The sequence below is a fragment of the Antedon bifida genome, chromosome 4, assembly GCF_963402885.1.
Source record: "Antedon bifida chromosome 4, ecAntBifi1.1, whole genome shotgun sequence".
In the NCBI taxonomy this organism is placed as follows: Eukaryota; Metazoa; Echinodermata; class Crinoidea; order Comatulida; family Antedonidae; genus Antedon; species Antedon bifida.
The window spans coordinates 26,533,324-26,561,303 of record NC_136229.1 but is presented as its reverse complement, the minus strand read 5'-3'; the positions used below and the strand labels follow the sequence as shown (position 1 = coordinate 26,561,303).

General features: G+C 34.7%; 1 protein-coding gene and 1 long non-coding RNA gene across 2 annotated transcripts; both read left to right on the top strand.

Moving 5' to 3' along the window:
- Positions 1–9,893: 9,893 nt before the first annotated feature.
- Positions 9,894–14,156, top strand: LOC144839631 (uncharacterized). Its single transcript, XR_013611768.1, has 3 exons — positions 9,894–10,051; positions 11,146–11,244; positions 13,359–14,156. It is a non-coding gene; the product is annotated as an uncharacterized LOC144839631 (long non-coding RNA).
- Positions 14,157–18,913: 4,757 nt separating this feature from the next.
- Positions 18,914–24,915, top strand: LOC144839608 (patched domain-containing protein 3-like). The gene is made up of 3 exons (XM_078695043.1): positions 18,914–18,940; positions 19,995–20,995; positions 21,387–24,915. The coding sequence occupies exons 2-3, from the start codon at positions 20,002–20,004 to the stop codon at positions 23,153–23,155; spliced, it is 2,763 nt and encodes a 920-aa protein (XP_078551169.1). The 5' UTR covers positions 18,914–18,940; positions 19,995–20,001; the 3' UTR covers positions 23,156–24,915.
- The last annotated feature ends 3,065 nt before the right edge of the window (positions 24,916–27,980 follow it).

The following is a 27,980-nucleotide window of genomic DNA, read 5'->3' as shown; positions in this document are numbered from 1 at the left end:
CTTCTCTGCTGAATTGCAGAGCTGCAGACACATGTTGTATGCTGGTAAAGTTTCTATTATTGTCAATGTCTTGAGTCCAATTCAATTATGTTTAATTTTGGTATTTTTGAATTGGGAGAGAATCTGGCGAAATAACAGAACAGAAAGAAACAATTGTTCGTACATTAAAAATAACTTTGTAATGAACACAGTTTAATTTTCCCTCAGGAAATGTAAATGTAACTATGATTGATCGTTTTAACGTTGACTTCTTTGGACACGTGATTAAGTATATTGGGATGAACAATTTATATTGTCATACAGATGAAAATTATCATCATATAGTTGAAAAGGTTGAAGCCGTTAAATTTTATGGCAAGCATCCATACAGGTTCACTATCAATACGTCTTCAAAAGACGTGAATATTCTTACATAACAATTCAAGTTATATAATATATATATTGTTTGAACTAAATATACAGGTTTTTGGCTTAGTTTCCATTAAGCTAAGTGCTTTACTGTTTTTTTATTGTTTGAACGTCGTACGACGGGGCCCGACAACCCGTCTCGTCGGGTGAAAAATGATTTGATTTGATTGATGATTAAAGTTCCCGCGACGACATAAAAACTACACCCGACGCTATTATAAGACGACTCGTCTTGTCGAGATTCAACTCGGACATCACCGACGAGTCAAGACGTTTCGTCGGGCCTCGCCGTACGACGCTGTCTGGGTTGGCCGTTAAGCGTGGTTCCCACTAGCGACGCAACGCAAGGACGTAACGCAACGCAAGTGAATTGACCAATCACAAGCGATGGCTTATTCGCTTGTGATTGCTAACTGTCTATAACTTCGCTTGTCATTGGTTAAAACGCTTGCGTTGCGTTTACGTCCCCTTGCGTTACGTTCCTATTGGGAACCAAGCTTTATTTTAGTACATCACAGCCACTGATCACCAACTGGGCCCTCTGGGAGACCAGTCTTTGACTGAAGAGGTTACCCAGTATAAATATATATTTCAATTTCAATAACAATTGCTATAGTTAAACGTAAAACTCTCACAGTATATAGGCCTATATATATATTTTTTAAAACGGACAAACCAAGTGAGTTGTACACTACATGATTCAATCACTTTTTTTTTTTAGGTTTGCGGGGTTTAGCAATACCCCATTTGATTGGTGTTATTTAGACACGCGGTTAGTATATCAGATAAACAATGTATTATACTGCCATCCAGACATTAGTAGATTATATACCTGATATTTAATACAGGTTTTCAAAAGACGTGGTTATTCTTATATAATAATAATAATAATAATTATATTTATTCGGCAAAAGTTCTTACAAGTACGTTTTACAATTCATCTTGCCAGGAGAAAGTAATAGGCATGAGCCCAAACAGAAAACTGCTCTTACTCCATCTTAATTTACTAATGTATTTAAATATAAGATAAGATAATTGTTATAATAGAACCTTTGTTCACAACAAAAAAATATAGCATAGTAAAAATAATTGGTAAGTAGTCTTACTTTACTCTCTTTTGTTTGTTCGAAATATTAATATATTTATTGTTAGCGTGGGGAGATTAATATTGACGCACTCAAATACTTATTTTCACTAATGGTTGGTATTGGATGGAATATTCAACCTGTCGTCAGTTGAAAAATAGCCTAATAGTTTATAAATACAATACAACAGAGTTCGAGGCTAACTTTGATGCAGACTTCCTAACACGTCAGAATGCATTGCCCTAATATATTGGTTGTCTTTTTCCTGCCGTTTTTCGTCAGTGTTGTTTCGATTGGTACATTCTATACTAATGTTCCTGGTCAGACTCTAGAAGGCTGGAGTTATGAATTAAAGGATATCAGTCGTGTAAGTTGTTTGCAAGTCTGTTCGAAGAAAACTTATTGCTGGTCGGTTAACTATAGCCCGAAAGATCGTGTTTGTCGAATCAGTAAACGTACACCTCTGGATGCGTCAGCTACTGTCAAGATAGTTCAAACGCCTGCATTTCTTTACATCGAAAAGGTGAGTAAAAACAAAAATTATTTATTTTTACATTATATGTAAAACATATCATGAAGGTATAGGAAACAAGTAAAACGTGATATATATGAAAATACGTAATATAATATTGGTTTTCTGTTTCTTAAATGTATTTGCGGTTTTTTTTTTAGATATAGAGCTTACTTATTTTCTTTATTTTTTGTATTTTAATACAGGTCTTAGACATTGACTTCAAAAGACGTGAGTATTCCCAAATAACTCTTCAAAATGTTTGCAACATAGTTAGGTACTTTTGTAATAGAAATATTGTTCAATACAAAAAGATGTCAGGCAATAATATATGTTTGTGGTTAAGTTTCCATTAAAGTAAAGTGCTTTTACTTGTTTAATATTATTATTCTAAATGTATTATTAACAACATTTTTATTGGGCCTATCGATTTATCGCATCACGTCAATGCAATTAATATTCACTATTTAACATCTGGTCACTAACTTTGTTCCCATTCTAGGCCGTAATGCAAGTGAGTTATCCAATGGCAAGCGACAGTTCGAATAATCTATCACTTGTGATTGGTAAAAACCCTCCCTTGTTTTTCGTCCTAATGGGAACCAAACTGTAAAGGTTTGCTTTAAAAAATGTTACATTTACAAACACGTATTTATACATTTTATTGATCTTGTTGAGCTCATAATTCCTTGTTATATTTATTTAGTTTTCTTACATTTTACTCGTTACATATTTACATTCATTGATTATCATTTAGATGATATTGCTTAGAACGGAATATAATATAACTGTTTTCTTAGGAAAAAAATATAATAAACTGCCAATTTCAAATGATCAGTTTTTTTTACCGGATATGCCAAATGTCTTCTTAAAAAAAACATATATGATCACAAAGTGCGTATATTTGAGGGGTGGGATAGCGTTTATTTAAAATGATGTTCTATGGGAGAGGCGTTTATTAACCCCATTGGTCATCCGCATTTGACAAAGCCTTACTCTAATATATCTCTACACTAATCATTCACATTTTATACTAATATCAATTAGTTACTATCTATTATGTTAATTAACTCGGGCTATCAACGTTGGCAAGAAATCCGGCTTTATTCCCTGTATATCAGTTGACAATTGCATATTGTGTATTTTTCTTTTTAACTATATCATAATGTACTTTTTTCTCAGATGGCATAGTTCACTATTCGACTGAAGTAACATACGATGACGCTTCAGCTATATGTGAAGATAAGCTAGGTTCACTGGCAACATACGAGCAACTCTATGACGCATTCGCCGATGGTACACAGTGTGCTAAAGGATGGCTTATCAGCAGAGAGATTGCCTTTACAGAAATCTCCTACGCGTGCACAATGAAACCACCGATTGAAAGAAGCAATGTGTTTGTTTGTGGACAGTATCGTTTCGGGTTTTATTGTTTTAGAGAAAGAAACATAGTTTCGAGTACACCTACCGCCGATTACATTCCAAAATCTCAACGGATAATTAGAATAAGTGAGTCATTGACGACTAAGCTGTATCCTGAAGAGGCAGATCAATGTTGTAGAGATGATTATTCTGGTAGAATGTCTACATCATTCGAGGCCTACAATGCCACTTACTCAATGAATGTTGATTTTTGTGCTCAAGGTTGGTATGCTGGTGGCCTTGATGGAGATGTATGCAATACAGATAATCCACCATCGAAATACTGGGATCCTGAAACGTTATGGTTGATCTTTTTAACTGAACCATCTTTCAAACAGTTCAGCTTTTGTTATATTCCTTTACATGGAGATGGTCTCATTTCTCTCCCTGATCCATACCCGCCTCATCGTGTCATAGTCGCGTCTGGGACGACGGGTGCATGGAGTTACACTTACGTGGAAGCTATAGCCAGGTGCGCGGTCTATGGCGGTACACTTGCAACGCGCGCTGAAGTTCAGAATGCATATAATATGGGTTTAGAGTGTATACGTGCAGGTTGGATTAAAGAAGGGTACACTGTGTATGTGTTACAAACTCCAAGATCTTGGCAACCAAGTACCGGAATCATCAATCCGAATGACCCGCGTACTGAATCATCTGCTTATTGTTACATACCATAAGGCATATAAATCGCTTTAATGAAAGCATACTATAGTATCATTTTGCTCTTTAAAATGTCAATATTCATGACAGTACACTGCAATTATAATTGTACCACACAACATTAAATTATGGTTCACGGTGCAAGATGACCCTGAACAATTAACAAACGAACAGTCCTAGGCCTAGACTTGCTCTCCTCTCCTTACAAACATTGCTGTATAAAGTGTGAAGCCACTAGAGAGGTTGAACGTTTCTGTGATCGTGATGGTCCTTCTCGTTTTAAAATGTTTTTCCACTATTCCACTTTCTTTTCTTTCTCCTTTCATTTTCTCACTTCCTCTTCCGCCTTTTTTAATTTTTTTAATTCTTTTTATTCTTGTTTTAAAATTTTTTTTAAAAATCTATTTTTTTCTTTTCATGTTGAAATTTTCCCCATATTTTACTTTCTTCTTTTTTTTTAATTTTTTCTTCTCCCCTTTCTATTTTTTGCTATTTTTTCCTTCTTCTTTCATTTTTTCTCTTTCTTTTTTTCGATTTAATTTCTATTTTTTAAAAATTTATTTTATTTTCTTCTTTTTTATTCGTTTGTTCATTTGTTATCTTTTTCATTTCTTGTCATTTTTGTTTCTCTTTACATTTTTTCTTTTCTTTCTTTCTCTTCTTTCTTTTCTTACCCTTTTCTCTTCTTTTTTTCTTTTCTTTTTTCTAATTTTGTTTTCATTTCTTTTTTTTTATATTTTAATTTTTTCATATTTCTTACAACATTAAATTTTCCGTTTTATCTTTTCTTTCTTTTATTATTATTTTTCTCTTTCCCTTTTTTTACTTTTTTTCTACCATTTTTTCATTTTCATTTCTTCTTATTTGTTTTTTTTAAATATTTTGAATTGCTGAACTGCTACATTTGCTCCAACGTTATTGGTTACATATCATCCGGAAGGAAGCTTCTGTCCTTTGTGAAGATAAGCTAGGTTCACTGGCAACGTACGAGCAACTCTAAGACGCATTCGCCGATGGTACACAGTGTGCTACAGGGTGGCTTGTCAGCAGAGAGATTGCCTTTACAGAAATCTCCTACACGTGCACAATGAAACCACCGGTTGAACGAAGCAATGTGTTCGTTTGTGGACAGTATCGCTTCGGGTTTTATTGTTTTAGAGAAAGAAACATAGTTTTGAGTACACCTACCGCCGATTACATTCCAAAATCTCAACGGATAATTAGAATAAGTGAGTCATTGACGACTAAGCTGTATCCTGAAGAGGCAGATCAATGTTGTAGAGATGATTATTCTGGTAGAATGTCTACATCATTCGAGGCCTACAATGCCACTTACTCAATGAATGTTGATTTTTGTGCTCAAGGTTGGTATGCTGGCAGAATTTGTGGTGATATTTGTAAAACAGATAATTCAAATACTGGATCCTGAAAAGGGTTAGGGTTAGGTTTTGTTAACTTTTGTTATATCCCTTTACATGGAGAGGATCTTATTTCTCTCCCTGATTCATACCCGCCTCATTGTGTCCTAGTCTCATATGGAGAGTTACACTTACGACGACGCATAGCCAAGTGCGCAGACTATGGCGGTACACTCGCAACGCGCGCTGAAGTTCAGTACGCATAAAACATGGGTTTAGAGTGTATCCGTGCAGGTTAAATTAAAGAAGGGGATAAGGTGTTTGTGTTACAAACATCAAGGTCTTGGGAAAGCAGAACCGGAGTCATCAATTTTGTTGATCCGCGTACCGAATCATCTGCTTATTGTTATATACCATATGGCATACCATTATCTAGGTTATGTTGTTCACTCTGGCACGTTTTGTTATCCGCTTGTAAAGATGTTTTCATGTCAAAAAAATCAATTTAAAAATCTTTAATATTCTTCATAATACAGACCTAATTGACTATTGCTGTATAATTATTAACTCTCTAACATGCAATAACTAGTCTTCATAGTAACCACTAAGGTGTATTCATTCATATCGCATTACTGCCGCTGCCATTGACCGGTGTGTTGATTGTCACTATGTTCTGAGACGTTTGTTAACATATTAAATTATATTCTAAAAAGATTATATTATACTTTATGCTGTATATAGTATTAGTCATATGTAATGTTTTGCTAGGTTTGCGGAGTTGGCCCCATTTGATTGGTGTCCTTTGGACGCGTGGTTAGTATATCAAATGAACAATTTATACTGTCATTGAGATGAAAAATAGAATCATATAGTATTAGTTCAAATATATATATATATATATATATATATATATATATCAAAAATATATTAAGACCATTAGGTTTGATGTAGGCAAACAAATAATATATCATATACCTGATATTTATTATTACAGGTCTTCAAAAGAAGCTTAATAAACTACTCTATTTAAAATATTAGATAATTGTTGTAATATAACTTTTGTTCATAACAAAAAGTATAGAATAGTAAAAATAATTGTTAAGTGGTCTTACTTTACTGTTTTTGTTATTATGTTATTGTCTGAAATATTACAAAATTATTGGTAGCGTGGAGCAGATTAATTATTGACGCACGAAAACTTACAAAACTATATAGCAACTACATTGTTATTGTTCTATTATTATTATTATTATAATGTAGAATTCCCTCTTTTTATGAATTGTTAAGAATATCAATATATGGCCTGATGTGTAGACTTAATGCAAGCAAAAATATTTTAATCTCAACGATTATAAGCAACGTCTTAGTTAAGTCGAAGATGCTCTCCAGATGGAATGCCATCCTGAGATGAGTAGTAGTAATTTTGTTTATTTTATTTATTTCATTTATATGTAATTTACTTTCTATGGACCAGAGTTTCCGAAATAAAAGATTGAATGAATGAATTATTATATAATCATTCTGTAAATAATTTTCCTCAGAAAATGTGTATACATTTATATACTATATACTATTACATTGATTGGTTTACACATTTATTTTCACTAATGGTTGGTATTGAAGGTGCCTGGCTACCATTGTAAATCGGCCAATCAATGCCTAGCGTCGTCTTGCTTGGCAACCATTCTAAACCAGCCAATCATTGTCTAGCGTCGTCGTGCCTGGAAACGATTGTAAATCGGCCAATCACTGCCTAGCGTCGTCATGCTTGGCAATCATTCTAAACCAGCCAATCATTGTCTAGCGTCGTCGTGCCTGGAAACGATTGTAAATCGGCCAATCACTGCCTAGCGTCGTCGTGCCTGGCAACCATTTTAAATCGGCCAATCACTGCATAGCGTCGTCGTGCTTGGCAATCATCGTTTAAATTGTACTCATACCTAGTTAAGCTTATTGTGTTTGTGCACTTAGTGAATACTATGGCTAACAAACATAATAAAATGAAGCAAACGAAAAAGAAAAAGTTTATGCCGTTGCTGAACAGGCATATATTCTCCTTCCTACCCTACTATTATCCTGATGATGTTTTACCCCAAAGTAAACAACTGTAATTTATTATTACAGGTCTTCAAAAGAAGCTTAGTAAACTACTCTATTTAAAATGATAGATAATTGTTGTAATATAACTTTTGTTCATAACAATTATAGCATAGTAAAAATAATTGTTAAGTGGTCTTACTCTACTGTTTTTTTTATTATGTTATTGTTCGAAATATTAACCAATTATTGGTAGCCTGGAGAAGATCCATTATTGACGAATTCAAAAACTTATAAAACTATAACAACTACATATTATTGTTCTATTATTATATAATCATTCCGTAAAGAATCCTCACAAAATGTGTATACATTTATAAAAATATCACTATTAAATTGATTGGTTTACGTTTAAGTTATTTTCACTAATGGTTGGTATTGGAGGGAACATTCTACCTGTCGTTAGATGAAAAATAGCCTAATAGTTTATAAATGTAATACAACAGAGTTCGAAACTCATTCGAGGCTAACTTTGATGCAGACTTCCCAAAACGTCAGAATGCACAGGCTTACTATATTGGTTGTCTTTTTTCTGCCGTTTTTCGTCAGTACAATCGGTACATTCTATACTAATGTTCCTGGTCAGACTCTAGAAGGCTGGAGTTATGAATTAAAGGATATCAGTCGTGTAAGTTGTTTGCAAGTCTGTTCGAAGAAAACGTATTGCTGGTCGGTTAACTATAGCCTGAAAGATCGTGTTTGTCGAATCAGTAGACGTACACCTCAGGATACGTCAGCTACTGTCAAGATAGTTCAAACGCCTGCATTTCTTTACATCGAAAAGGTGAGTAAAAACGTTAAAATTTTTTTCTAATTTCTAAATTACGACAAATAGAAACTTGTAACTAAAATGTATATTAAAACAAGGCCAACAGCCATAAGTCGCGTGCTAAAACGCATAGTGATACCGGACCGACAGACAGACCGACAGACCGACCGACTATATATATATATATCTATCTATCACCGGGCGGTTTAGAATTAATGTTCTTTGCCTGATTTGTTTATATATATAAAAGTATCTCTTCGGAGATCCCGCCTCGTGAATAAAAATACTGTAAGATGAGGGCGTATCAATTTGATCTCTGGTGCGCGTGCGTACAACTGAGGACTAGTGCTGTTCCGCCGTACCACGCCGAGAATGTTAAAGAGTCGCTATCCAATCGAGTTCGAACAATACCATGAAAGCCCCAGTGGTCTAATGGTTAGGACATCTGCATATCAAGCAGGCGGTCCGAGTTCGAGTCTCGGTTGGGGCGACTTTTTCTCATTCTCACAGATTTCCTCATCTTTATCGTTTCAAATTATATATATATATATATAATATATTTTTATAACTTAAAAGTTATATTCTAAAAAGTTTATATTATACTTTATGATGTATATATTATTATTCATATGTAATTTTAGTGAATCGCACGTGTACATCAATTATTGTACTAATAACTTGAAACTATTGTGGCCCATGTTCACGATAATATTATCATTTTGCTCTTCAAAATGTCAATATTCATGGCAATACACTGCAATCAATTGTACCACACAGCATGACATTATGGTTCACGGTGCAAGATGGCCGTGAACAACAAACGAACAGTCCTAGGCCTAGACTTGCTCTCCTCTCCTTACAAACATTCAAGTACAAAATGTAAAGCCGCTTTTTTTTCTCCTTTCCTTTTCTCGCTTCCTTCCCCCTCCCCCTTTTTTTTTCTTTTTTTTTCTTTAATCTATTTTTTCATTTTTTATCTTTTATGTTTTAATTTTCCCCATATTTCTTTTCTTCCATATTTTTTTTCTTTTTCTCCCCCTTTCTTTATTTTTTCTTCCCCCTTTTTCATTTTTCTTTTTTTTGTCTTCCTTCTGTTCATCTTTTTGTTTTTTTACCTTTTTTATCTATTTTTAAATTATTTTATTTTATTTTTTTCTTTTATTTTTTCTTCATTCTGTCCATTTGTTTCTCTTTTTCATTTCTTGTCAATTTTTTTTCTCTTTCATTTTTCTTTTCACATTTTTTTCTTTCCATTTCCCCTCTTTTCCCCTTTTTTTTCTTCTTGTTTTGTTTTCATTTCTTCAATTTTAAAAATAATTTTTCCTTTTTCCTTTTCTTTTGTTTTATTTTGCAACATTTTATAATTTGTAAAATTTTGATTGTATTGTAGCCTTTACTCTTTCTCACTTTGTATTGTTTTTTTTATTGTGTCTGTTTTTTTTCATCTCTGTAATTTGCCTATATATTATTAATCATCACTTGTGGGTATCTTCTGTAAGTGACACATCTTGTCACGAATGCATTAGCAGCATACCTAATCACGTGACATATACAATGATGATATTTAAACGTCGACTGAAATACATGAACATCAGTCGTAGACAGAGCTAACACCGGACTCTCCTGCTGCAAAATAGTAACACAAAGTCGTAACACAACGTTTACTTTCTTGAAATGGAGGCTAAACATCTGATGTTTGTTGCAATTCTTGTTTTGGGGATGTCAACCTTAACTCCGGGTAAGTTTAATTTTTAATTTTGGTAATGGATACCGAATAAGTTATCTCAGAAAATACGATAGAAAATACTGCTCCCTATTATTGATAACTCATCGTATATTCTCTAAAATTTACCTCCGCCAAGGAGGTATATGTAATCGATCCGATCGTGTCTGTCTGTCTGTCTCTTTGTTAGCAGGATTACTAAAAAAGTTATTGCAATATCTTTACCAAAATGAAAATACAGATAGAGTTGTGGTCAAGGGCCATTCTATTACATTTTTTAGGCAATCCGGACAACGGTCCCAATTCTGGACCACTTTTTAGTATTATTTTCAGACCTGCTAGTGTTAAAAGATAGGACAGCATTTTCAAAAAGCCGGCGAGCAGTCTTAAAGTAACAAGTAAACTGCAATTGTATATTCTCGAGAACTACTTGTCCAAAAAACTTCATTGAAGAGTTATAATTTGTGATTTGTAATTTTAAAACATAAGTTGATTTAATGTACAGGTTTGTTGATAGGCGTAGTATTTCTTTTCAAATTCACCCGTTTGTTTTTGCCGTTCCTGTTCTTGTTAGTCAACTGAAATTGTTAGTTGAAAGACTGGTTACATAACCTTTACACTAAAATCGCATACACATGCTTGTAGTGAAATTAACCTAAATCACACACAGCATTAAGACACACACACAAACACACCTACACACCAATATATATATATTTTCCGGAGAAATCTTATGTAGGAGAATTTTACAGTAGGCTGAGGTATGAGTGGCTTTCTAACTATTACAATGCAAACGCATTATAAACGAAACATATTGAAACCAATAATGCTAATCAATTGGAAAATGTGTGAAATCAAGAGGGTTGTAAAATGTCGAATGATCTCAGATTTCAACATTTTGGGTGTGTAGAAATAATCTAGTAACTTGAAAATGGAGAAAACTTAGATCTTGCAATCTGAGTTTCCAAGACACCAAACGAGCAACTTCTTTACTATTTGTCTTTTTTATACAATTTTCAATTGCAAAGCGAAACCGCTGATTACTCCCACAGCAAATAATGAAATAATAAATATATTATGTTAACATGAATTACTATCATTTCTTACAGCTTATAAATTTTTGGATACTCATTGTACTAGTTTTTGCATAATGCATAGCCTTTCTGGATACCAATGTCGCAGACTTTGCGGCAGCTTGCTCGGAAAAAGTAAGTATTGTATATTGTAAAAAATTGATATCCCATCTGCCAGCAACACAGTTGGACATACTACCTACAGTCCTGCAGTGAATTTGTTAATAGACACGCATATATTAAAGTGCGCTATAAATAGTTGATAATGCAGTACGCGTGTTTTTAGACCGATGATGTACATTTAAAGCGTGGTTCCCACTAGCGACGCAACGCAACGACGTATTGACGCAAAGTGGTGTATTGCGTAATCACAAGTGGGAACCGACGACGCAACAGTGCTGCAAACATCGCAGGTTTGATTTCACGCAGGCAGGGGCAAATACAATTATTGGAAGGGCATTTTCTTAGGTTGCGTAGGTTGTGTTACGTTGCGTCGATAGTGGGAACCAAGCTTAAAAGCTAATAGTAGTACGACTATTTATTTAAATGTAATTTGTTATATTATAATATTGTAATTTTATTAGTGAGAAATCGATGGTTTTTTATACATAAATTTTAACTTTTTTATGTCATTTTAATATTTTATTTGAATATTGTAATTTTACTGTAATGCAGCATTTCAGCCTTTGGCTGCAAATTTAAAGATACCAAGATATAATCTAAAGCTTGGTTCCCACTTGCGACGCAACCTAACGCAACATAAGCAAATGCCCTTCCAATAAGTGTGTTTTCCCCCGCCTGCGTGAAATCAAACCTGCGATTTCTGCAGCACTGTTGCGTCGTCGGTTCCCACTTGTGATTACGCAATACATCACTTTGCGTCAATACGTCTCTGCGTTGCGCTCTAGTGGGAACCACGCTTTACACGCTCATGACGCTAACATATCGCACTATTTTTTACGCGAATTTTATTTCACAAAATATTAGTGCATGAATATGGCAGTGCAGAAGTATTACACACGAAGCGCATTAGTAAACGATTTGTAATTAAGGCCGTTGTGATCTGTTAATTTTTTAGCGAATGTTTAGTAGTGTTTGCCCGGGAGAACATAACCTCAATCATTGCCAATCATTTAAATACATTTCGTATTAAATACGAATGTCTTTAAACACATGTGGCCAAGGATTACCAATAGAGTAAATTAAACACTATCCTATAATAACCAGTTCACATTGAATGGTCAATTAGGCTTTGCTCACGGCACCACATGAGATGATTATTGGATAGACAGTTATAACAATCTAGGCCATACGCAAAGATGATACATCATTGCATACGTTTGATAAAATAAGCAATATTATGACATACTTGGCATATTCATTCAAAACTCGGCCTAATACATTTAGTATAATCAAAACGAGTAGGCATCTCATCAATGAAACGGTAGTGCACTGCGGCATTACATTTTACACTGCTGTTTATAAAGCGTGGTTCCCACTAGCGACGCAATCTACGCAACGTAAGCAAATGCCCTTCTAATAATTGTGTTTGCCCCCGCCTGCGTGAAATCAAACCTGAGATTTTTGCAGCACTATTGCGTCGTCGGTTCACACTTGTGATTACGCAATACAGCACTTTGCACCGATACGTGGCTGCGTTGCGTTCTAGTAGGAACCACGCTTAAAGCGCGGTTCCCACTAGAACGCAACGCAACGTAACGCAATGACGTATCGACGCAAAGTGATGTATTGCGTAATCACAAGTGGGAACCGACGACGCAACAGTGCTTTAAAAATCGCAGGTTTGATTTCACGCAGGCGGGGGAAAACACAATGATTGGAAGGGCACTTTCTTACGTTGCGTAGTTTGCGTTACGTTGCGTCGCTAGTGGGAACCAAGCTTGAGAGTTGTTTCGTTAAAGCATCCATACCGTTTTTCTTTTTAAACACTTAGCTATGTAATACCTTTAATATCTAATACCTTTATTATTTATAACGCGTACGGCGTCTATTTTTTTTAAACAGCCATACCATTAATATAATTAATACCTTTTAATAATTAATTGTGGCGTCTAAAGCGTGGTTCCCACTAGAACGCAACGCAACGACGTATTGACGCAAAGTGCTGTATTGCGTTATCACTAGTGGGAACCAAGCTTAACTGTTTGTTTTTCCTTGTGATTACATTGACAGTTTTTGTTCTTTGACAATTAATTATTTACGAGAAACTTTTTTTTTATTTTTCACAGGAGGTGCATCCATTAATGGATTGATGGACAATCAATCAATTGATAAGACAGACTCGTCAGTCTCGTCGGCAAACAATCGTCGTTAGTGCAACATTTAATAAACGTCGACAAGAGATTTAAAGAATCATTTCATTTGAACATGATTAACACAGATTAAATGAGCAACTTAAATTAATACCCAGTTTTACGATTAATATTGTTGTAACTTTAAATTCTATAAAATAGTAGTACTTAGTTTCCACAAGTTATTACCAAAATAAGCATCTATGATTTAAAGAAATATAACCGGCAAGCAAGACAACAAAGAACTTGCTATAAACCTACAGAACTTATACTATTTTATACTAATAGTTTTAGACAGTTAAACTACATAAGCTTGCTTTTAAATTTTATAAAAAGATATAATTGTATTCAATGCTAAACCTCCTTCAAGGACAACTTTACCGAGAACCATATTTTGACAACGTTTTAGGGATGTAGGCTTACATTATGATTTCAGAACAATTTCAAGTCAAGATTTACAATTTCCCCGCGCGCGTAAGTACATTTTAAATACGTTGTCAAAATAATTGGTTCTTGGTGAAGTTGTTCTTTAAAGTCAAATTCGTTTCATCTTTACAAGATATCTGTTAATGCCTGAATATTTGTCAGCCTTCCCGTGGTGTATCACATGTCTATGCTAAAAGTTTACAGAATATATTTTAACAGATAGTTTGCCCCTTTTATATACATTTTAAAAATATTTATAGAGATTTCTTGCATTTTAAATAAACCGTGGTATTACCACGTCACTGAAAATGTGTATTTTCGCAGCATTATTTGTGTAATCAACACTTTCATTGAAAAACATGTGAGCATACCAAAAAATGTTGACCTGTGTATTCATGTAGCCCGTCGTAAAAATGAGTGGTCGCTTTTTGGCACCACGATGACCGCACGTAAAAGCATGAAAATCGTTTTGAATGGAGCAGACTACATATATTTTCGGCTTAAGAGGATATTATAACATTTGAGATCCCTCGAAGGAATTATATTTATTATTATATATATATATATATTCCATAAGGGTGTCGAATATTATAATATCAATAAACAAGGCCATATACATGGCTGCAGTCGCGTGCTTAAGTTAGTGTTTACCGACCAACCGACCGACCAACCGACCGACCGACCGACCAACCGATCAATCGACCGACCGACCGACCAAACGACCGAAATAGTGAGCTGTAGAGTCCAGGAGCTCAGGCCATTTTTTCGAAATGAATGCTGTACATATTCTTTTTTTTGGTGAATTGCAACTACGACAATATGCTTGCCAAATTGACATATATTTGCCAACGAATCAGACAAGAAGAATATACAAGATGGAGATTGGTGGTTAACGTGGTGCATTCCAATCCCAGGGTCTAGGGTTCAATCTCAGGGTTGTAAGCCTATTATAAAATAGTTTTTCCATACTGTAATTACATTAAGTTAATACGCTTGCTCAACTTAGTTCCTTTCCTGTTCCAAAGAACAGAAATGTCCAGTTGTTACCTCTACATTAATTAAGTATTTTGGTACATATGGCGTTTCATACGTATAATATTTGAGTTGAGCTCGAAAACAGTTTTCAGACAAAATTAAAAATGCCGACTGGTGGACTAACTCAAATGGACAATACCCACAGACTTAGGACAAGTCTTTTCCCATAACATGTGAGTTAAACATGCTGCCTAATGTGTTATTCTATTTCTATTAATTTAGCCACCCATCGATCTTATTATGTTATCCATGCATCTATTTACTTAGACAATTGCCACAAGTCTGTAGTTATTTTCAAGGCTTTTCGATGTTTGTCAAGTTTACAAGCTCAAATATGAAACGCCATATGTGCATATGTACCATATTTATCATTTTGCTAAATATATATATAGTCAAAACTCCTTCTGAAACCCAGACTACTATCTACTATGTTCTATATTCATTTCTTCGTATATGGGGTTACTAATATCTGCCATCTATATTCCAAAGTGTGTCATATTAAAGAAATAAGTACTCAGTTCGTCAATCGTCAGTTAAAGTATAATAAATAAACGGCAATTACTCACACAAACAAGAAATAGAATAATAAAAATAAGAAGGAAAAAATGCAAATTAGACCCTTGAGTCAGGAGGCGCTATATTTCACCGATATTGGTGTGCATCGATTAGTGAAAGAGTACGATCGGATCAATACAACAAAACGCACTGCCAGCGACTTTAAACTTACTGCACACGTTGTTGAAGCATGTACTGATAGGTCCATGATGGTTGAAGTAAGAATTCGTAAATGTAATTCTATCTAGGCCTACTGTAGTCATACGGTCATATTTGTTAGCTTTCTTCGCTGGCGATGCTTACTGAAGGAATGTGGTGGGCCGTCTTGTGTCGTTCCCTCACTCCCGAATTAATTTTCAACTAAATGCATATAACGTGCAATATAGTGACGAATTAAATTTAGGCCTATAGTTAACAATAATTTTATTGTCCACCAAAGTAATTATTGTAGGCTAAGTTTGCTTTGAATGCTATATAAAAATAAGAGGAAATTTAATAGCATTTACAACAAAAACAAGATTCACTAAAAAAGAAAGCAGCACTATTCAGAAGGTCATTTGAATTTTTTATTTTACGTGTTGCTTACATTTATTTTAGTAAAGCATAATTCAGACAAATTGTTGCCAGTTATCTTGTACATCAATTCATTTTATTAATGTACCATACAAAAATTATTGTCCAAAGTCGTTTATTGCTGTACTGACCAGTTTGCTATAAATATTATATAAATATAAGAGGACATTTTAATAGCATTTACAGCAGTGAAATAGATGGAACAGCAAAAACAAGACTCACCAAAAAAGAAAACACTGATCAAAAGATCAGTTTAAATTATTTAGTATTAGTGATTTTACTACTTGCTTTTATTTTAAAGATTTATATATACAGACAAAATGTTGCCAGTCATCTTTGAAATAAATAAATTGAATTAAAGTACCATATGGTACATTTACTGTACGGTTGTTTTAATGATGTTACTGTCTTTCCAAGAAGCTAAATATTTTAATCTAATATAGCATACAAATAACTTTCCAATCAGACAACAGTACAAATAGAACAAACCATTTTGTTCGAAGTTTGAAATGTGAAACATAGTACAGCGCACGAGGTAACGCCAGGTCAAATCTCTACTGCATGAACTAACGTTGAGACGCGCAATTAATGCGTGGTTCCCACTAGAACGCAACGCAGTGACGTATCGACGCAAAGTGCTGTATTGCGTAATCACAAGTGGGAACCGACGACGCAATAGTGCTGCAAACATCACAGGTTTGATTTCACGCGGGCGGGGGCAAACACAATTATTAGAAGGGCATTTGCTTACGTTGCGTAGATTGCGTTACGTTGCGTCGCTAGTGGGAACCAAGCTTCATGCTTGGTTCCCACTAGCGACGCAACGTAAAGCGTGGTTCCCACTAGAACGCAACGCAGTGACGTATCGACGCAAAGTGCCGTATTGCGTAATCACAAGTGGGAACCGACGACGCAATAGTGCTGCAAACATCGTAGGTTTGATTTCACGCAGGCGGGGGCAAACACAATGATTGGAAGGGCATTTTCTTACGTTGCGTAGATTGCGTTACGTTGCGTCACTAGTGAGAACCAAGCTTAATGAAACCTACGCAGGGCATTTTCATACGTTGCGTTGGTTGCGTTGCGTCGCTAGTGGGAACCAAGGGGAGTCACTGGATATGGTATCACATTGGTTAAACTACCTAACTACTGAAAAAAGTCTGTCTGGCTTTCATAGCAGAATTTTACCAAATGTTATATTTGGCTATTTTAAGGAAAATCCATGTTTTTTCGTCGTGATTTCTGTTACATATATTTATGTACATTTAACGAGATATTATATTTAAAAGTCATGTCTGCACGTACCTGAGCTCCAAACATTATAGTAACAGCGACCTCTATATATTGCCGATGTTAGCTATATCCTGCATGCCACCTCCATACTTTTATCGACAGGCGAACTCCAGGCGGCCTAGCGAAACATTCATCTTCTTGTTGAGACGACTGAGGGGGATGTGACATTTATAGAAGAGTATTTTGGTGTCTACTCGATCTAGAAAACTCAGATCTCACATATAAAATATCTGCGTTTTCTAGAACAAAAAAACTCACCTCACACCTAAATAAATTCCAGTCATTTGATGGGACGACTGTGGGTCACATGGCGTGCAATAGTACGCACTATTAAACGATAGTTTAATAGTACTTTTTAAACATTTTTGTGTACGAAAAAAAAACGTTTCGCAGATGAAAAAAAAATCTAGGGTACAAATTACTGTGAAATACAACAGCGCCACCTCTGTTTTGTTTGTAAACACCACTGAGATATGCAGCACCAGCAGATTTTTGTGTACGATTTGGAGATATAAATGTACTAAATTCATTCAAAAGGCATTTAAATTAGCTTTAGATCGTTTTATATTCGTGTAATGGTACAAATGATGGCATTTGTTGAATGATGAAAGGTTATATTTCAACTCGTTGAAATATAACCTTTCATCATTCACCTCATGCCATTATTTGTACCATTTGTGCAGGGAAAATTTCGAAATATGACCAAATTTCGACCCTTTTAATTTTTTTCATAGCTGGTTAATGACTATAAGATGTCGATAAAGCAATGTAAGTGCATATATGACAATATTATTGCATATTAAGTGAATTTTGGCCATTTTTGAAAAAAACACCTGTGCTATAGTACAGGAAAATTTTCGAAATATGACCAAATTTCGACCCTTTAATTTTTTTACATAGCTGGTTAATGACTATAAGATGTCGATAAAGCAATATAAGTGCATATATGGCAATATTATTGCATAATAATTGGATTTTAAAAAGTCAATATTTTGGCCATTTTTGAAAAAGTCCCTGTGCTATTTAGTACAGGCAAATTTTCGAAAAATGACCAAATTTCGACCCTTTTATTTTTTTTACATAACTGGTTACTATGACTCTATAAGATGATGATAACGCAATATATGTGAATATATGGCAATAATATTGCATACAAATTGGATTTTAAACAGTCGATATTTTGGCCATTTTTGAAAAAATCCCTGTGCTATAGTACAGGGAAATTTTCGAAAAATGACCAAATTTCGATCCTTTTATTTTTTGACATAACTGGTTACTATGACTCAATAAGATGATGATAACAAATATATGTGCATATATGGCAATATTATTGCATAATAATTTATATTATATTTTGGCTATTTTTGAAAAAATGTTAGTACAGGAAAACCACACATACAACACATAAAGTGACCTTTCCCCAAACGGCAATACTGCCACCACAACAAGCACCAACAACAGGGCTATAAATATATTATGTTGGTTCATTGACTCTGCAATATGACACCAGCATTGCTTCTCTAATGATGCCGTGCTGCGTGTATTTAAACAATTGTTTCATCTTCCAGATTGAGTAAACCATCTTACATTTGCAATAGAAGAAAGTCAAGAATTGAAGACTATCAACAGAGACTGAGGTAAGGTTATGTTTTTATGTTTCTGGTGACAACATGGAATTATGATGATAATGATGAGGTGATAGTGATGGCAACAATGATGATGAAGATAATCATGATAATAATGATTATTGTCATGAGTTCAATGTAATGTGTAGTACAACAATGATGATGATGATGATGATGATGATAGATTAGAATATATATTAATATAGATTTGAATAGGAAAATTTGCAGGTTAGATAAAGATAATCACTTTCGTAGAAAAAAAAATTAAAACAAGATTTTTTGTTCAAAGTGTAAAAAAAACAACTATTTCTGACATTAATTAAAATGGATAATAAAAAACTATTTTAGGGAGACAATATACTTCTTTAACAGATGGTGAAAATTGAAAACTCTTCTAATAATTCAATGAAACAGTTGAAGTAGGCCTACCAACGGATCCAGGATATGTTGGGGAAAGGATGAAATAACGGAGTATGACCACACTAATCGTACAACAGCACGAAGCACCCATCGTTTATACAAAACTAAAGTCCTAATATAACTGTAGCTTATGCAAGTTCAATTATGTTACTATAGCAATACAATTGCAATGTGTATCCTTATGTACAGTAGCATGATTTATTATTTTGACCTATGGAATCTAAAAACAGGAAGAAATACCTGAGGTATGGTACGCCATAAAATTCTCTTTAAAAAATTGAGCATTTTTCTACAATATCCGGTTTGTCTCATAAGACAAACTAAATACCTTTTATAATATTCAAATAAAAATGTATTGCAACACAGAAATGTTTGAATATGTCTCAATATTAAAATAGGAAATCTGAAAATCAAGAAGATAATATTTTAAAAAGAAATAATAACCTTGGCACATCTTAGTATAGTGAATATACGAAAACAAATAATAGATTTTATGTTGTAAATACATTTATTCAGTCATTCAAACATATCGTACGGTACATACATAAGAACAATTCTGCAATGACAATGTACAAAGAACAATACAATCACACGGCAAAAACAAGTTATTAACATAAGAATTATTACAATTTTCATCTTATTTCAGGATAATTATGGTAAAATTCAACTGCATAGAACGACCTCTGAAAAGAGCGTATGCTAGATACGGTCGCTTCATATCCCATCACCCATTCGTATTCTTAATATTGCCTGTTATTCTTGCTGGTGTTCTTGGAACTGGAATATTATTTCTAGAGAAAGAATCAGACACTGAGTATTTGTTCACTCCAAGGAATGGAAGAGCAGTTGCCGAAAGGAGAGAAGTCGAGACGATATTCGACGGTAATCTCCAAGACGGACAACTTCCAACCAGACTTACGAATTTCGGACGCTATGGAAGAGCTATTGTCGTTGCTAAAGATAATTTGAATATTCTCGAGGAAGATGTGTTTGCTGACGTTCAGAGATTAAATACAGAGATATTAAACATAGTAATTTTAGACGAAAAAGATCAACAGGTTAGTTTTACTGATGTCTGCCTAATGTGGCAATATGAGTGCATTTCGAATGACATTTTCGAAGTCTTTAATGAAACGAATAATTACCAAGATTCTATAACATACCCGTATTGGGTTTCTACCGAAAAGGATAAAGTTTATTTTCTGGGCTCTGCAATTGGAGGAGTAATTCTTGAGAGCAACACGAGTGTGATCCTGAGTGGTGAGGCTATACAGCTTCAGTATTTTCTTCGTGATGATTCAGACACTAATGGATTGTCTTCAGACTGGGAAGATGCTTTCTTAGTCTTGTTGGAAACGTTTCAATCTGAAGTTGTTGACGTTACTCGTTATACATCCCAGTCACTTGAACAGGAACTGAATAAAGCTAGTGGGGAAGTCTTTGGTATGTTTACCATTGCATTTACCCTCATTATCAATTTCTCTATCTGGTCGTGTACAAAGCTAGATTGGGTACAGAATAAGCCATGGCTTGCATGTCTTGGAGTTCTGTCTGCAGGACTCGCCATCCTAAGTGCGTTTGGAGTCATGGGATTCTGCGGTATTCCTTTCATTGACGTCGTGGCAAGTACACCCATTTTGATTCTTAGTAAGTACACACAGTATTTATATTAGTATAAATCATGTTTTGACTTCTATGTTATAATTTTTTAAACTTACGAGTTAAGTTGTCACTGCATGCCCTTGATCGAATTTTACAGCTTGTTGCCAGTGTAGTGAAATGTGTATTTGACAAATTATGAAGAGATTTTAGAGATGAGATCAAGAGGCCTTCCTCTGTGAATTTTATCTTTTGTCAATTATGCCCTTTTGAAAATATCTTTATCATTGGATCGTCTTAAATATTTTCTTATCCTTTTCCCATATACATTTTTTGTCTCACTCTTGGTCTCACTTTTGCTATCTGGTGTCAGTACATGCAAATACTCGCTAGAATAACAATGGTGAAATTAAATAATTATTTGTTGGTGTTTCTTTAGGTATCGGTGTAGATGACATGTTTATAATGTTGTGTTCTTGGCGAAGAACGAACATCCGGTCCAGCGTCGAAGATCGAATGTCAGAAACCCTCAGCGAAGCTGCTCTGTCCATCACAATAACATCGCTTACAGACGCCCTCGCTTTCGGTGTTGGGACTATAACCCAGTTTCCATCTGTTCAGATTTTCTGCATTTTCACTGGTGTTGCTGTTCTCTTCGACTACTTCTACCAGGTTACGTTCTTTGCTGCGGCAATGGTATTGACTGGTCGCAGAGAAGCTGCAAACAGACATTGTTCAGGCTGCAATGTAGTTCTCCCGTTGGACGAAGCACCAAGTACATCTTATAAAATCTTCTGCGCAGGTGGGCCATCACGTAAAACGCTTAACCATCAATCAGAAGACTCTGCGCACGCGGTCATGTTGATATTCCGAAATTATTTTGCACCATTCGTTTGCCATCATGTTGTTAAATTTCTAACAATTTTATTTTACTGTGTATATCTGGCCTTCTCCATATTTGGAGTTACACAAATTGAAGAAGGTCTTGAATTGAGAAATATTGCATCAGATCAATCATATGTCGTCCCGTTTTACGACTATGAAACCCAATATTTTAGATATTACGGCCCGGCTGTTGCTGTAATTTTTGATGATGAGTATGAATATTGGAAACCATCTACACAAAATGAGCTGGACGCGGTTGTAAAAAAATTCGAAAATAGTGAGTATACATTTGATGATGAATACACATCATGGTGGTTACGGGATTATCTAGACTACCTCGATATTCTTGGAATTAAAGACCCGTCTAAAGATGTTTTCCTTCACATACTTAAACAAGAGTTTTTAAAATTCGAAATTTTCCAACAATATTCATTAGACGTAGTTTTTAATGAAGATACTACTTCAATTAAAGCATCGCGATTCTATGTTCTAACTCGTAAAGTCACAAATTCCAGCATAGAAACCGCCATGATGAACGCTATGAGAGAAATAGCAGACGATGTGGATGTAACAGTGTATCATCCGTCATTTACATTTACCGATCAATACGAAGCTGTCTTGCCAAACACCATACAGAACTTAGGCATTGCCATAGCGGCAATGTTTGTAGTGGCTTTGCTGCTGATTCCACAACCTATCTGCGCACTGTGGGTTACGTTCTCGATCATATCAATGGAAGTCGGCGTTGTTGGGCTAATGTCTTTCTGGGATGTCAACCTCGATTCAGTGTCTATGATTAACATCATCCTTTGTATAGGGTTTAGCGTCGACTTCTCTGCACATATTGCGTATGCATTTTCTGTAGCTGATGGATCAACCAATAACGACAGGGCTAAGGAAGCGTTTTACGCTCTCGGAATGCCGATTGCCCAAGGTGCGTGCTCGACACTACTTGGAATAGTTGTTCTGACGTCATCTGACGTATACATATTCCGCACCTTCTTTAAGACACTTTTCCTCGTTATGACATTAGGTGTTTTTCACAGTCTTTTCGTACTACCTGTTCTTTTGATGTTATTCACCCCGCAGTCGTGTGCGAAGACAGAGTTAACTCCGCAAGTTGCACCAGTTACTTGTAGATCCCTTCATGTAGACGTTCTGCGGCCAGACGGGCCGTCACCGACCTTATCTCATAAAAACACAATGGAAATGAACTGCAAACAAAATATAGATGCCGTATTAGTAGACAACGACGCACAAGAGCCTGAAACTGATACATCGTCGGCAGATGGTAAACTTAACCCAACGTTTGAAGAAGAATGAACAAAACAAAAGTTCGTTAAACGCACGTTGTAGGATTCTATGTTATTATTATTGATAGGCCTTACTCTCCTTGTAAGAATGGTACCGAAGTTAATCAACCACAAAATGTTCCGTAAATTGACAGCAAGCCCTGATTTTAATTACGAGCACTGCTATTTTCCATTTATAAGATATAAAACATATTTTTACTTAGGCCTAAAGAAACAAAATCTTTATTTGGAAAATTACCGTTAATGAAAACAATGTTTAGTTCAATACACGCAACAACAAAAAACCGAAACAAAACAAGAAAACAATAAACAATGAAGGAAAGGGAAACAATTGGTTCTATGTCAACTACAAAACAATTACCAACAAGACTAAAATAACGTTCTAAACTAAACTGGTTATAGCCTGTATGTCAGCTTGTAAAAAATGGCGTTTAATATACTGTACGCCTAAGTATAACACTCGAAAACAGACCGACTAACAATATAAAAAAGACTACAGTGTGTGGCAAGTCTAGCTGTGAACCAGACATTGTAGGCAAAACATCTGTTTCGATTTAATAGTAAAAATATAAATATTTTGGCATATATCGCGTATAATACTTCGAGCTCAAATCTGTATTCTTTCTACAGAGTTGGGGCAAGTATGTCTAATACATAAACGTAAAACAGGAAAAAGAATTCCCGGATTATCTGGAGCATACTGACATGTGGCCAAAGTTAGATAGATTACAATGAGACTGCATGATGTCTAGGCCCATATATAGTGCTTTACGAACGCCTCTTCGTACAACGTGTTTTTGACTGCATTCCATTTAAACGACAGCCATATGGCAAAAACGGGAAAAAATGAGGTTAGAATTTGGTCGACAAGGTCAATTTAAATATGTACATAATAACAGTTTAAGAGCTGGATGTTAGATAAAAGAATAGTGTTTATAATTAATTATTACGAGGAACAGGAGGCAGGGAAGCAAGCAGGGAAGCAGGTTCCCGGTGGGGATCGAAGCTTCGCTCTCAACCTCGGGAAAGATTTCCGTGGTTGACGTGGACCCTTACCCTACCCCCTCGTCCTGGCGCCATCGCTGAAAATACGATTAAAGATTGGAGTATAGGAACACAGTTTTTATTAAAACATTTTTACAAACAAAAGAAACTGGTTTTCCTTTTAGGTCTAAAAACACAGTACTGTATACAATAAACACGTTACAAATAATAAACTTAACATTCCATTCGCGAAACACAGGCCTATCTAGTAATTTAGTTGCCATAACGACCGTTCTAACTTTGTAAGCTATCTTCAAAGGTCGGTTGTCATACCGACAAGAAGAAAACAAAACAACTTCAATGCTTCTCAAATAATGTGTTTTTATTTTTCCTGTTGCATACATAAACAAACGCGTTTTATAAAAAAAAAATAAACGTGTTTTTAATAAACGCGTTGTATTTTTGTAGGCTTACAGTAAAATGAAATGGTTCATTAGCCCTAACTAACAGGAAGAAGCCACTGTAGACCTACGGATACCGTGCAGCCATAGAACAACAAACAGTGTTTGCTGTTCCACGACCATGAACAATATTCCAAACAATATAAAACCACATTCAACAAATTGTAAAAAAAAAATGTTTATTTATTTATTTATTGGACTTTTTTTTTTATTGTATCTACTCTGTATTATTTTGTATTTCCTTCAGAATATCTTAGTACCTTTTTAATGTGTTCGTTATAATGTACAGCTGAGTATTTAATCCGCGATCCACTGTAAAGTTTACTATGCTGATACTGAAAGTTTTATCAAGTAAAAATAAATATATTGTTTAGGCCTAACTGTATTCTACTTGTATTATTTTGAAGCTTCGTTCAACCGTGAATAATTCATTACACAGCGTTTTGATCAATTTGTTTATATAAAATAATATAACATTTAATAGGCCTATAGCAATATATAAATATTTATAAAGTAGCATTGTTTAGTCAAAACTGAACTAATGAATTAATAGCAAGAATTTACAGGACAGGAAAATGGTAATATTATTTTTTTAAATGTTCAATTAAAAATAAATTTAATTAAATTTTGAGAAAAATGACTATGAAATTTAATCAAATCATAGCATTTTTATCATGAATTTGCGTCAGCAGAAAGTTTGCTGAGTGAGCTGATTTAATGAATAATTTTTAATATTTATGATGTTTGTCGTCAGTAAATAATGAGGGAACGGACAGAATAAAGAGAAGAGGTATGCGGGTAAGATATTACCTTCAAAGATGTATTGTTCCCCAAAAACATGAAAAATAAAGATTAATTAAATCAGACTTTGAATAGGTTATTTTGTAGTTTAAAAAAACCGTAAAAAAAAAAATGTTTTCTCATATAAAATGAAAAAAATATACGGTCAAATTCAACCAAAAACCCACTGGCTGGCAGCCAATTTGTTCTTTTTCTGATAGTGTTATTGTAAAATAATGATAGTAAACAAGATAACTTCCTCGTAATACTAAACTAATATACTAAACATCCATCTTTCTTTCATTTTTCTTTTCTTATTTTCTCACTTCCGTTCTGACATAACACCATAAATAAAATTATGATATAAGGCCTAAATGCACGAGAATCTGTGACGATACAGTACCTATGTGTATGTACTCATGTGTTGACGGTTGGACGGCTTGGAGATGTTATATAAAATTATAATGAAATTTGTGTACATAATTCGTGCTATACCCAAGTACCATCCGTTTTATCAAAGTGATAAAACTATCTCTATTGTTTTATTAAAGGAAGAAAGACATTAATTTCATTTCACTATTCCCTGTGTTTATCTTGCAACTTGCAAGTGATTTAAAAGAAAAAACACAATTAGGTGAAAATAACAAGTCGATTGCTAGCGAAAATATTAGGCCTACAGACCCTGACAAAATATTCTTTTTCTTAAAAATGCGTCCATTTTTATATTTCAATTCATTACAATTTTATTTAAGTAGGCGTACAGTACACACGACTCTGTAACATTGAAAGATGAGAATGGTTAGAGGCATGTAGGCCTCCGTTTTAATTTGGATATCTGCGTGAAACATACCGATGCCACGTGGAGAACGGACGCCTTAATCGTAGGCACACGTGAGAGATATATCTATAGGTCTACTCATCTCATCCGGGTCGCCATGTTCGTGATATATAGGTCAAGTATGTATTCGTTTGATGTTGTTTGTTTCGGTTGGGTTTATTTTTAGTAAAATAGTAATTTACCTTTAAAAACTCCCAATGTTTTTTTATTTTCAGTGAAAGTAAATAGAAATATATAAATTAAGACTATTAGGATGTGTTCACACGTACTAGAATATAATGAAAGCTGATTCGAACAATGTATGTGAGTTACAATCGAGCAAGTGCTCGTGTTAATTATCTTATACTCCGATACAACTCCGATGGACTGACGTACCTCCGATATAACTACGATGTTTCAGATCCGCCGACGTGTGAACACAGAACAAGCTAAACCACAGGATTGTCTGCATTTGATAGCTTGATAGACAAAATATCGTGTAAACAAAGCTTTAGGCATGTCGTTTTATTACCGCCCGTATTTTGATACAATTTTCACAATGTAATCATATAAATTCCAGGATGTATCGTGAGGTAAACAAAGCGAAATGTAATTCAGCAATTTACTGCCTGTACAGTATTATAATACTTTAAAATTAAATTGATATACATTATAACTCATATTAAAGCTTGGTTCTCACTAGCGACGCAACCTACGCAACGTAAGAAAATGCTCTTCCAATAATTGTGTTTCCCCCGCCTGCGTGAAATCAAACCTGCGATTTTTGTAGCACTGTTGCGTCGTCGGTTCCCACTTGTGATTACGCAATACAGTACTTTGCGTCGATACGTCGCTGCGTTGCGTTCTAGTGGGAACCACGCTTTACGTAGGTTGCGTTACGTTGCGTCGCTAGTGGGAATCAAGCTTAAGGGGACATACTTTCGTTACCCAACAAAGTGTCCTCTGAATAGGAATGGCCCTTGAACAGGGTTTGATTGTATTGTTAAAACATATTAGTAATTCCCCTATGTTCGTTTCACGGTAACGTTTCCTCTGAATAAAGGGTGTCCCTCCATTAAATAGATGTGTCCCGGAGAGGCGTTCTACTTTATAGGTCTACACATGTTATTACAAATCACACGATGTTACTAAAACATAATGTAGGTTATTGCAAATAAGGCGAGTATAATATTGATTCGAATCTCATACTATTAAATGATGCCCGCTTTCATCTAAATCCCTGTATTATGTAACACTTGAAGAATTATGAAGTTTGCGAGATAGACTACCTCCCGAACTAGTTTAAGCTACTATGTCAACCTAATACTGTATGACTGTATGAATGGTGCATACAAGAAACGACATATGCTTGAAATGCTATTGCCACTAGGATTCAATATTTTAAAATTACGGCCATCTTCAGGCAATAATTATGTTCAATAAATCCAAGGGCGTGTAATTTAATACAATACAGTATTACCAATCACGACTCAAAACCTTAATAATGACCAATTAAATATTAATGATGTATGTTAAAATCAAACCAATGATTTCATATATAGAGAGAATAGTAGTGTACTAAATTGATATGCTAATGAGAGCATTCCAAATGACTCCAAATATAGTGAAATGACGTCACTTAGAGCATTGTCATATTCTTCTGTTTATTTTCCCTTGGCTTTATATAAATAAACGAAAAATGATAAATCTGAAACGGAAGCAGCAAGAGAGAAAAGAAATCTTTAAGAAAAGGATTTCGAAATAAAAGACTGAATTAAATTAAAAAGCAGAAT